Consider the following 12072-nt stretch of genomic DNA (forward strand, 5'->3'; position numbering starts at 1 on the left):
TGAGAACAGGACAGGAAGGCACACTCATTCAGCTAATTGGGAGCTTCCAGAAGGATCTCTGCCGGGTCCCTGGTGAGTGCGGAGTCCACTGCGACTTCACCATTGGCAAGTTCCAGCCGCAAGCATCCTCTCCTCCAATCCCCACAATATTATGAGCCCTCGTAATGTCTTTTATTCAGCTCAGTTCACAGGTAGGAAATTATGGCTCCATGATGTTTAATACCTTGTGCTAGATGAGAAAGCTGAGGAACGCACGTAAATCTGTGCTCGTCTGCGCCTACCCCAGCCCCGATGTGGATCTGTTTTGACCACCTTCCCCCGTAGGCTGTGTGGATGAGTGAGTCTGGCCTTAATGCTGCTGTTTTGTTCTCTCGTGTTCCTTCTGTTACTGCTTCTGTCCTGCCCACTTGTCTCATGACCAGGTTCATTTTGTTGCTTTTTCCCCCCGTTTGAATGATAGCGGCACGGTTGGCCAGTTCTTTGATACTGGGCTGTGACAACCACCATCCTTGCTGGAGGAAGTCCTTGCTTTGTAATGCCTCTCATTTGGCTCGGCATCAAAGCTGAAGAAGGTTACTCATGATGGTATGAACCTTTTCCGTATGCAAATTGTGTAATGGTGCAAATGACTTTCTATCGGTATAATCGAGTTCTGAGCTATTCATTTTTATCACTGCCTGTTCAATATGTCGAGCTGTAAAATAGAATACTTAAAATTGCAGGAATGACTCAGATCTTGAAGAACGAATGTGAAAATAACCGAATCCTGAGTGGGAGCCGTGCCACTGGGCTGTGCACTTCCTGAAGACAGGGGTTGTGTCCTGTAGGTCGCCCTGCCCCCCGTTCCTGCTCAGCGGCTGCCCACAGGACACCTTCCATGAGTAATGAGCGAAGGCATAAATGAACACCTGCTTTGGCCTTCAAACCTCACGGTGTTTACTATAATTTTCTTAGAACAGTGGAAGTTGATAAATGCTGTGTGACTCACTTCAAGAATCTGGTGTACTTCTTAAGAGGCGTGTTGATTATGCTTTAGTTTAAATAAGAATAAGTAATAAAATATGGTGTTCTTCGAGTTATATAAATAATCCAACCTACGTATATTTAGTTTCTATAAAATAATTACTATGGCAGCTAGTGATAAATACTATAAAGAAAAACAAGGCAGAATTTAAAGGAATGGACAATGATGGATTGGTATTTGTTATATAAAATAGAATGGCCCTGTAAAAGAGATGAGTAATATTGTCATGTGAAATATTTAAGTACAAAAAGCTAATAATCAACAGGGGCCTACTGTATAGCACAGGGATCTCTACTTACTATTCTGTAATAACCTATATGGGAAAAGAATCTGAAAAAGAATAGATACATGTATATGTATAACTGAATCACTTAGCTGTTCGCCTGAAAATAACACAACATTGTAAATCAACTATACTCTGATATAAAATAAAAATTAAATTAAAAATGAAAACAAAAAGCTAGAGTCTACAGTTATGGCAAGGATCATAATTGTCCCCATTTGAGCCATGAGAACTGAATCTGGCCATCCCATTTTCATAGTGATTTAAGAGCCAAAAAGCTTACTTCAGACAGATCTTTTCCCAGCATTTTGGTGAGTAAAATAATTGGTCAGCTGTACCCTGTTCCTTTTTCTTATTTCAAGTGCGGCTCCTAAAACAAGCACATGCGATTTAGAACAAGAACGCAACACTGAATTTTTAAAATCACTGATAGGCACATTAAAACTACTTGTTTGAGTGATAGCATTGGTGATGCATCAAAGAGATGCTGTGTTTTGATCCTCATCGTAAGCTTTAAACTGAGTCAGATGGAGGCATCTTGGCCGAGGTGAGTAAGGCATGTAGGCACGGGAGCTTTCCATAAGGTGACGCAGGAGGTTTTGTTAAAATGAAGGACAGATTGGATGTGCACACATATTTATTTGTAGCTTTTCACACTGAAACGAACTCAGGTACTGGCTTGAGGTTCAAATCCAGTGTTGTGCAAGCCTGACCATCCGAGGAATATACTTCGCACAGTCTGGTCTAAGCCCTTGTGTGGGGAGGTGTGACTGTATCATTTAACTCGTACACCCATGAACTTGAGTAGTGGGACGTCAGGTGGAGGGACGAGTCGCCACATCCCCTCAGCCGCGTTGGGGGAAGAGCCTCGCGCCCGAGCGCGGACCCTCCTGTGTCCAGCTGTCTGTGTGACCTCCTGTCTGGATGTTTCCTCTGCAGATGATCCAGTCCCTCAAGGCGTTGATTGAAAATGCAGACGCTGTGTATGAAAAGATTGTACACTGTCAGAAGGCAGGTGAGTGAGAATTTGTTTCTTTTCTTTAAAATGAAGTTAGTAGGGCTTCCCTGGTGGCGCAGTGGTTGAGAATCCGCCTGCCGATGCAGGAGACACGGGTTCGTGCCCTGGTCCGGGAAGATCCCACATGCCGCGGAGCAACTAAGCCCGTGAGCCATGGCCGCTAGGCCTGCGCGTCCGGAGCCTGTGCTCCGCAACGGGAGAGGCCACAGCAGTGAGAGGCCCGCATACCGCAAAAAAAAAAAAAAAAAAAAAAATGAAGTTAGTAGCGGCATCTCTTTTGCCCCTGAGCTATTTCATCTTTTTGGTACTATATCAGGAAAATCAGATATAAAAAGTATTTCTTCATGGCTAAAGAAAATACTAATTCACTGGTTCTTAAGCCTGGATAATAGACTCACCTGGGAGGAGCTTTTAAAATATATTGACATGGTCTGGGGTGTGGCTTAAGCGTTCACAGCTGTTAAAGGTTCCCAAGCATTTCTAAGCTGCAGCCCAGATTGAGACCCTCTGCGCTAAATCTCTTCCACCTCCGTGGGCACCAGTTACAACCTCTTGAAATTGTTAATGCACCGGCATTTTCACATGCTGAGGAATTCATTCATTTCACAACCAAATGTTATACTAGATTACAAAATTCTACTTACCTAAACAACTGTCTCATTAATTTTAGCTGTGATAAAACCAAAAAGTCAAGTGTTCTGCATTGTAATAAGAATAGGCAAAATGCAATTTTCAAATTTTGAGTGTCAGTTTGGAAGGTTCTAATGTGGAGGATATTTGTATTTCATAAATAAGAGTATCTGTCCTTAATTTCTAGGGTTTTTGTTTGCTGTTCTTTCAAATCAAGAGGCCATAACTGTTACCTAGCCGTAAAAATAGTCATCGTTTATCTCAGAAATGAACTCGTTTAAAATAGATGAAAGGCAACGATACATGTGACAGTTTCTCTTTTGGTGTTTGTTGAAGAATATGCACATTAGTGACTAATCAACAGACAAAAATCCCCACCTTGTTAGCAAAATATTACTAGCAAAGTAATCTTTCTACTTCTAGTCCTTTCTGGGACACTTACGGCCACAGTTAAAGCAAGTTACGTCAAATACCACTTTTTATCATGTCACTACCCTATACAAAATCATTGAGTAGCTGACCAAATCTAAACTTCTAACTTCCTATGCAAAGTCATTGCCAACTGGCCCACCCACTTTGCCAATGTTATATTAAAAAGTATTAAGTCATCTGTTCATTTATTTAATAAACATGTTTTGAACGTGTACTATGCCTAAGATACTTGTAAGAGCTGTTACATACCAAAATATTAAAAAAATAAGCAAGATTGGTTTTTGTCTTCTAGAACCTTCAAATCAAACAGGACGTATGGAAGTAACCACACACAGTCAGACGCATTGAGTACTTACTGTGTGTGACTCAGGAGCCTGAACTCAGCTTGTGAGGCAGTGGGGAACCCCTGGTTTTGTAGTGGAAGGGGAGAGAAGTTGAGCTTTCAGGTGACGATCATAATAGCTGTGTGCAGAGGACTGTTGTGGGGCAGGACCCGCTGGAGTTTGTTGGGAACCGTGAGGAAGAAGATGTGAGGTTGTTCGTCCAGCCGGGCTTTGGGCTGCCCCACGCCCCCTGCCATCCCCTGTGTGTTTCCACTTAGATTTCCACAAGGTAGGACCTCTGTCTCCCTCCTCTCTGCCAGTCTGTCCTTGTCTTCTTCTTATCTCATTAGTCTCCCAGGGGCTTTCCTGAATCCGGGATGTGTGTTCCAGACCCATTCCATTCAGCCCTTCAGACATGTATCTGGTTCAGCCAATCAAGCCTCTTCGGTCCCTGTGTCTTGTATTAACGTGTCCCATCTTCCAAACGGGACAGTGACCTCCTGTGCACCAGGCTTGCATGCTGACTCTGTTTTACCTGTGACATCTGTTCTAACATCTGTACAGTGGATTCGCTCAGATATTAACTGGCTAAATGTGGTTTGGCTTTTATGAAGTATTCGATTCTATTAAATGCAAGTATCGCTATGAGAACTGTGGACTGTTAGAATCTGAAACCACGATTTATTGGAAAACAAGAACTGGCTATTTATTTAACAACTTGAGTTATTGGCAATTCTTTGCAACTTCCTTGGCTTATGAAATTTGATAATGTCTAGCATCATGCAGCTTTATGTTGTTTTTCTCTTTGATTTCAGTAAGGGATATATTTGCTTGTGTTTAAAAAGCTGAATCAGAGTCTTGTCTGTTAAGGGTTTTGCTTGGGGAGGTAGGAGTGGGGATAGCCACTGTGTAATGGTCTGAGTTGCTTCGGGTTGAAAGCCCTTCAGAAGCACATAACGATCATCTCTCGGTTTCATAATTACTGCCGACCGCCTACACAGCCCTGCTGTTGTCCCAAGTGCTTATTTTAGAGTCTCTTGATCTTTGTTTCTTATGTTTACAGTTATCGTAAGGCATATCGTTCTTAGTCATCTGAAGAGTTGCTAGTTTGTATTGGGCTCAATCACATTTGCATAAGGTTTTATTTGTGGTGAGTAATTGTTCTTCTGCTTGCAGATCTTTAATCTTGCAATGACAAAGTGAAGGTATAGGTCACCAAAGTGCTGGAAGAGAGGATTATTTTAGAAGTATTCCACACTTTTAAACACAAACCTATATTCTTATTAGATAAACCTTCATGTAAATAAGTGAAAATAAGGAGTTACACGCCACCCGCCTCCAGTCCCGTGTTGAAAAGTGCGCCCAGTTGGGACAGGTTCAGACTCCCCGCTGTGTGACTGATTTTTTGGAGCTAGAAATGAGTCTGCTGATGCTGTTACTGGGAGGAGAGACTGAGGCCGGGGAGGAATGCCGGTAAGTAAAGACCCACAGCCAAGATGGGCCAGGAAGCTGCTCGCACAGCAGGCAGGGACCCAAAGGGACCAAGGAAGGGAGGTGAGAACAGCCAGGTGAGGGACAGTTGGGGCAGCCTGTGTAGGCCACTCTTTTAAGAAGAGAACACGCCAGCACAGACGTTTGGCGGGTTAAAGGGAAATCTTAATAAGGGAAATCTTAATAAGAAAACCACGTTCCTAGGAATATGGAAGATCCAGTGAAGAGGCGAAGAGAAAGATGCTGAAAGATGAGCCCAGGATAAAGGATGCAGGAAGTGAGGAGGGCAGGAATGGAGCGTAGCTGTGAAACACTTGACCTTGGAAAGGGAGAAACGTGGCATGTGGATGCATCCTGGGGTGGAGGAGTATTTTCCACTGAGAAGGGGGGGACGCCGGCTCTGGGGTGCGGTGGAAGGGGGGACAGGAAGGGCAGGATGTGGAGCATTTGCTCAGAGCCAGAGGCCAGTGGTGCCAGCGACAGGGACTGACTGAATGTTTGGATTGCGGGGTGGGACGTGGGATGAGTGGATCTGGGCTGCCATGCGAGTGAGAAAGACAGAGAAGTGAGGGATGGCACAGCCGTGCAGGAACGGGTCTGTGTGAAGTAACGAGCACACGTCCCACTGGGTCTAACAAATGCTTGTTCTCCCAGGAAGTATCCAAGTGGGTGATGGAAAGGAACACACACAGCGGGGCAGGGCCAGAATCTCCAGAGGGAGAAGCACTGTAAAAGTTCATACAAGTTCTTTTTCAAAAGTTTATTAAAGCTGATAAAAGATTAGCCGGATGGATTCTTTCAGGGGAAACATCTTTTCTACGTTCGAATGTCTAGCTCTTTCTCTCTTTCAATGGCCCCAAAACGGCAGTCTGTGTTTGAATTTTAGTTAGTCACTGAATCGATCTGTTCTGTAAAGAATAGGAAGATGATCTAGGAGGTAGTCCAGACTGCTTTGCTTTGGTGCATTGGATGTTTTCATCAGGTGAATTTAAATGGAAAATCATTTGTTCTCTGGGAAGAAAAAAGAAATCAATGACTTACTTCCTGTCAATAACTTACTTCCTGTCCAAGATGGTGCATTAACACATGCATTTAATGTCCACTCCCTTCTGAGCCTCATTAAAATGACAGTAGGATTTTTTTTAAAATAAAAAACTTATAAGGACAAAGAAAATGGGAGCAACAAAATTTTGGAAACAGGAAAAGGAAAGTTGACTTAGCTGACTCAAGAAAGCTGACCATGAAGCTGGTGGGGATGGGGGCACAGTCTGATTTTGTGGAGATCCCCCCAGGCCAGGACCTGGTGGCAGCAGATGCCTCTGGGGGTCGGAGTAAAGGTGGGAATAAGAGGGGAGAGCTGTCCGAAAGCTAGATTCAGGAGCAACTAGGTCCCAGATGGCCGAGAGTCCTGACGGTGGGAAGCTTGAAAATAGCCAAATTCTCATCCTTCATCTGGGCAGTTTAATAAGTAATGCTTGGGGAAAAAACTCTAAACAGTATATGCCTGTTACTTAGCAATATGGACATAGATACTCAAAAAGGAAACAAACTCAGCTAAAGGGGTTGAATGCTAACTGCTTCTGGAGAGGGGGGATTGGTGACAACTCTTTGTCTTTAAACTAGGTGTATGCCTCTTTCTGCCAAACATTAAATCACTGCTAAATTTAGACTTAATTTAATTTACTAAGTTTAAGAAAGAGGAAGGAAGGGATGGAGCGGTGGAAGCTGCAACAGGAATCCTTGACCTGCATGGTCCTGGGGGAGGCTTGGGGCCAGGTGGGTGAGGCAGGTGCTTGCTGCCCAGGACCCCTGCCACCCCGGCTTTCTGGGAAAGCCAGGTGCAGAGGTGGTGTCTGCACCCAGTTGGCGAGAGCCTGGCTCCTCTTCTGGCAGGAGAGTCGGGTCCCTGCTCTTTTCAATTTCCTGTTAGGGGAGGGGCAGTCAAGATCTAAGTGAAAGAAAGCCCAGCCCCGGCCCCCCAACCTGTTCAAGTAGAAACTTCTATTCTGAAAGCTCTGAGGGGCTCCCATGCATGGCAGGGGTGCATAATTACTGAGTAAAGTGGGATGGAAGGCAGCTTTCGAAATAACAAAAGCTTTAATTGCCCTTCATTTTAATCTGCTTACTAGAAATTTTTCTGTAATGGATTCTGCATATCTCTGCTTTCTTAAATTTGGCTACCAAAAGTAATCTGAACTTTTGATGACCCAGGGTGGTTATTTGCTGTGGTTAATGCCACGATGCCCCCAGGAGCCTTAAGTTTTCAGGGCCCTTACACTGTGCACTGGGGCTTCCTGTTCAGATCCCATCCCAGGGCTCATAGTTTAGTTCCATCTCCTCTCCTTCGGCTTTCACTCCCTACTGCTCCTACATTTTGTGCTGCATTTCCCACTGCCTGTTTGTACATGACTCTTTTGTTCTCTTTCTGATTTGCTGCTTCTGGTCTGCTGGCCTTTCCCCTGGGACCAAGCTTGATAGATTTATCTTCCCTCAAAGCAGAGAGAGCCTGACTCTGTCCGTGTGCGGAGAACAGGCAGGATGTCAGGCAGACCTACATGACTTGCTCAGAGGCCTCTGTTGTTTTGCAAACTCCTGGGATTTCAGTGTGTTCTCAGCAGCAAAGGTTTCCGGATAAGTAACCTGTCACCATCCATCACTTGCTCTGCTCACATCATTGTCTTGCTCAACACAGCAAACATAAAATCCTCTGTACGAGTCATTCTGCAAACGCTTCACAGTGTTCTGTTAACGATGTTTGCAAAAGGAAGCCTGGGAGCCTATAACTTTTGTCTTCGCTTATGTCAGGCTGTCTCTCAGCCCCATTTTACAGAAGTAAGATGTTCTTCCCTGGGGATCCAGCACAGGCTCCTGGGCCCCCTGTACCATGTCTTGCTGTTGTGGTATTCGACTTCTCTCTGGCTCATTTTCCTCCTTCTAAGTGACAGTGAGTTGTATGCGTCCCTGATAGCCCCACGGGCTCTAGAATACAGTGACCTCAGATCAGTTGCCTAAGCAGCAATTTTGGAATGGCCTGATTACAGTCACCTAAAAAGAGAAGATCAAATAAGTAATCCCATGCGATGGCACGGGTGCATGAGTCGCAACCTGTCAGCGTGCGATTCAAGGGGGAGAGTTCATGCCTCACTTCGAAGGTGAAGAGTGACCTCTCTGAAGGTGAGACACGTGAACCCTTAACTCCTTTGGGACCCTCGGCCTCTTTCCTCTTCTAAGAATCACGAGATGCTCTCCCAGGCACTTTAATTAACTAACAGTTAGTGAAGCCACAGAAGCCAAGAAGTAGCAAGGTCATTGTTGGTGGGCCAGCCTGCCCCCCGCCCCATCCTTCTTAATTCCCTCAGAAGGAACCTTTGCTCGTGATAAGGGAGGGGAGAAGGATGATCACAAAAGTGACAGCTAGGCCAGCTCAGGCAGGAAGGATAAACGAGCAAGCAGTGTGTAGGAGCCAGCTGCCCCACCATACCCCACCGTCTCAGGTGCCCATCACAGCAGGATTTCCTACAAGTGTGGTCAGAGGCTCCTAGGGACGCTTGTGTAAAGTGCAGTTTATTTGCTTTGCCCCCCAGTATCGAATCCTCAGGGTTGGGGCCCAGGAATTTGCATTTGAACGAAAAGGTCTCTTTAGAGGGTGGAGCAGAGAGGCCTCTCCTGGGTTCATGCTCACCTCTGAGCCTCTCCCCACCCCGTGATTTCTTCTTCCCAGCGTGGCTTTCAGCAGTGCCCGGAGTGAAGGGGAGGGAGATGGGTGGATGTGCGACCTCCCTGGATATCTGTCCTGTGCGCAGATCCCAAAGCTGTGCTCTCTTGTCACTTCTTCCTCTGCCTCCTCCTTCCCTGTAAACCCACGGTCTCTGAACGCCTCATCTAAATGGCAACTCTCAGGCTTCCTGGTGGCGCAGTAGTTGGGAGTCGGCCTGCCAGTGCAGGGGACCCGGGTTCAAGCCCTGGTCCGGGAAGATCCCACATGCCGTGGAGCAACTAAGCCCGTGTGCCACAACTACTGAGCCTGTGCTCTAGAGCCCGTGAGCCACAACTCTTGAGCCCACATGCCACAACTACTGCAGCCCGTGAGCCTAGAGCCCGTGCTCTGCAGCGAGACAAGCCACCGCAATGAGAAGCCCGTGCACCGCAACGAAGAGTAGCCCCTGCTCGCCACAACTAGAGAAAGCCCGTTCACAGCAATGAAGACCCAATGCAGCCAAAAATAAATAAATAAATACATACATAAATGGCAACTCTCGGCATCTCAGCAGATTATCTTCTGGGGTCAGGCTTCCTTCAACTCTGGCACTCCCATAAAAATCATTTTTGTTATTATTCCATCATACTTGTTTATTAAATTTGAGAAGAACCACAAGTCAAGTCAAGTCCACAGTAAATTAAATCATCTTTCTCAAATACCAGAAGGTTTTATACAGACACAAACACACACACACACACACACACACACACACACAATCTGATTAGATATTCTTAGATCTAAAATGAAGTAAATAGCCTAGATGGTCTCTAAGGCTTTTTCTGTCTTTCAAATTCTGTGATATACAAATCATATGATATGACATATAATATAATATAAATAAGGGACTGTAGTGGGTAAAGTGAACAAATGCATTCTAAGAATGTTTTAACAATATTTAGAGGTAAATCTAAGAATAAGGAATTTGAAGCAATTTTAATTAACCTGTATTCTTTCATTATAGGTCAGTGCCTTGCCAAAAATACGTCATTACATGTGTTAACACAGTAAAGGAAAAATGCAGTCATGCATCTGTGGAATGTGTTTAATGACAAGATGCTGTACTAAGTATTTATTAGAGATGCAAAAACAAATGCACGGTCTCTGCTACCCTTGACAGTTATAAAATACAACCAAGCCAGTAGATTAGGCAACGGGTATAAGTGGAATCTGAGAGAAGGAGCAGGCCAGGGGGTTTTGTTGGTAGGGAGAGGGTGGGGCTTGAGCTAGGGACTTGAGAGAGGCATGTACGGTCCGTGTGAGGAGAGCGGAGGGACGGTGCTTTTCTGGTGGGCCAGGGGGAGAGGCTTCATCGCCCAGGTGTGCTTTTCATGCACATGACATATGTTGTCCTGTCCGAAGGGAAATGTTTGCTTTGGGAAGCAGCAGAAATTAGGGTTGGAAGTAGAGGATGGGTTATGTGACGGGAGCCTTTTAATTCAAGGATAAAGTGTTTGGCATTGACTTCTAAGGCCAACATTGCCCAAAGCCTGATTTGAGGAACACTAGTCATGCTTCCTGGGCAAAGTGTTTCATCCCCAAATCTTCATAACACAACGTATTCCCCTCTGGAGATTCTTGGGACACATCAGCATGCTAAATGTTCCCTAGTTTAACTCAGCATTTCCCAAACCAAATGTATTGGGTTATAAAGCCCTTCTTTCAAGCTCTGTCTGTCAACGTCTTGAACACTTCTGGAATCTGCCATAGGCCATGGGGTCATGAAATAGTTTGGGACAGACCTGGGGACTCACTGACTGACCCATCTCTCTCCTCTGCCCCCTGTGTTCCAGTACTCCACACAGCATTAGAATGTGGGGGCCTGAGCTACTGGGGAAGGGGGAAGGGGATTGTGAAGGTCTGGTTCAGGCGTGCTGGGCCTGGGATCATGTAGGGTGGCTGTGTCTTGGTCCAGTCGGGCTGCTATAACAAAGTGTCACAGACCACAGGGCTTGAAACTACAGAGACTTACCTCTCACAGCTCGGGAGGCTGGGAAGTCCAAGATCGCGAGGTGGGGGCCCATTTCCTGGTTCGGAGCTGGCCCTTTCTTGCAGGGTCCTCACATGGTGGAAGGGGTAGAGTTTTAAAAGAGCACTAATCCCGTTCATGAGGGCTCCATACTCTTGACCTTAGCACCTCCCAAAGGCCCCACCTCCTAACACCATCCCTTTGGGCATGAGGGTTGCAACATACGGATTGGGGTCGGGCAGGGGGACACAAAACAGACTGTAGCAGAGGGTCAAATGGAAATAGCTAGCACATTGTCAAAGCAACTGTAGTCAAGCTCGGGGTGGAGTGGCATCTACAGATAGAATTAGTATCATCCAAATGGAGGAGTTATTTGAATGGATGAGTTCTTGGTTTTTTTTAAATTAATTTTTATTGGAGTATAGTTGCTTTACGATGTTGTGTTACTTTCTACTGTGCAGCAAAGTGAAACAGCTCTATGTATACATACATCCCCTCTTTTTGGATTTCCTTCCCGTTTAGGTCACTACAGAACACTGAGTAGAGTTCCCTGTGCTATGGATGAGTTCTTTAATGAAGAAAGGGTTGGGAGGAAATATAGGCAATCCCAGGATATGATTATGAGTTTGTGTTAATCATTCAGAACTGGATGTTTTACTTCAACCTCAAACCTTGAAAACATCCCGGCACATCTGAGCCCTGCCCTCCTCTAGTTTTTTTTTTTTTTCCCTATAGCAGAGTCATTACCTTCCAACCACAGTATCATTTGCTCCTGGTCCTTGGTTATTGTATGTCTCCTTCCAACGAGAATGTAAACTCCTTGAGAGCAGGGAGCTTGGTTACTCATATCGTCTCCCACCGATGCCACGAACAGCGCCTTGCCAAAGCTGGCACTCAGTAAATATTTGCTGAATTGAACTGAACGTGGAATGCTGCAGTTATTCGTCCATTTGTCGCTTCACAGACATTTATTAGGTCCTACTCTCAGTCTGAGGGAGGCTGGGGACCTCACTTCCCCGCCCCGGGGCTCCAGGCCGAGAGCAGGAGAGGCACAAGCAGAATCCTCACTGCACAGGGGACTCGGTCCTCTGGTGAGAGGACAGCACAGCCTGTGACTGACCCATCGGGTCAGCACGGAACCAGAG

General features: G+C 45.6%; 1 protein-coding gene across 2 annotated transcripts in view; it reads left to right on the forward strand.

Moving 5' to 3' along the window:
* The window catches only part of PLCL2 (phospholipase C like 2), a 194243-nt gene that overhangs the window by 140398 nt on the left and 41773 nt on the right, over positions 1-12072 (forward strand). For both annotated transcript variants that reach the window (XM_067033827.1, XM_059065026.2), the window contains exon 4: positions 2247-2322. In XM_067033827.1, coding sequence (XP_066889928.1) covers positions 2247-2322 — 76 coding nt within the window. The remainder of the gene's footprint in view (positions 1-2246; positions 2323-12072) is intronic.

Source organism: Kogia breviceps, chromosome 5, assembly GCF_026419965.1.
Source record: "Kogia breviceps isolate mKogBre1 chromosome 5, mKogBre1 haplotype 1, whole genome shotgun sequence".
In the NCBI taxonomy this organism is placed as follows: domain Eukaryota; kingdom Metazoa; phylum Chordata; class Mammalia; order Artiodactyla; family Physeteridae; genus Kogia; species Kogia breviceps.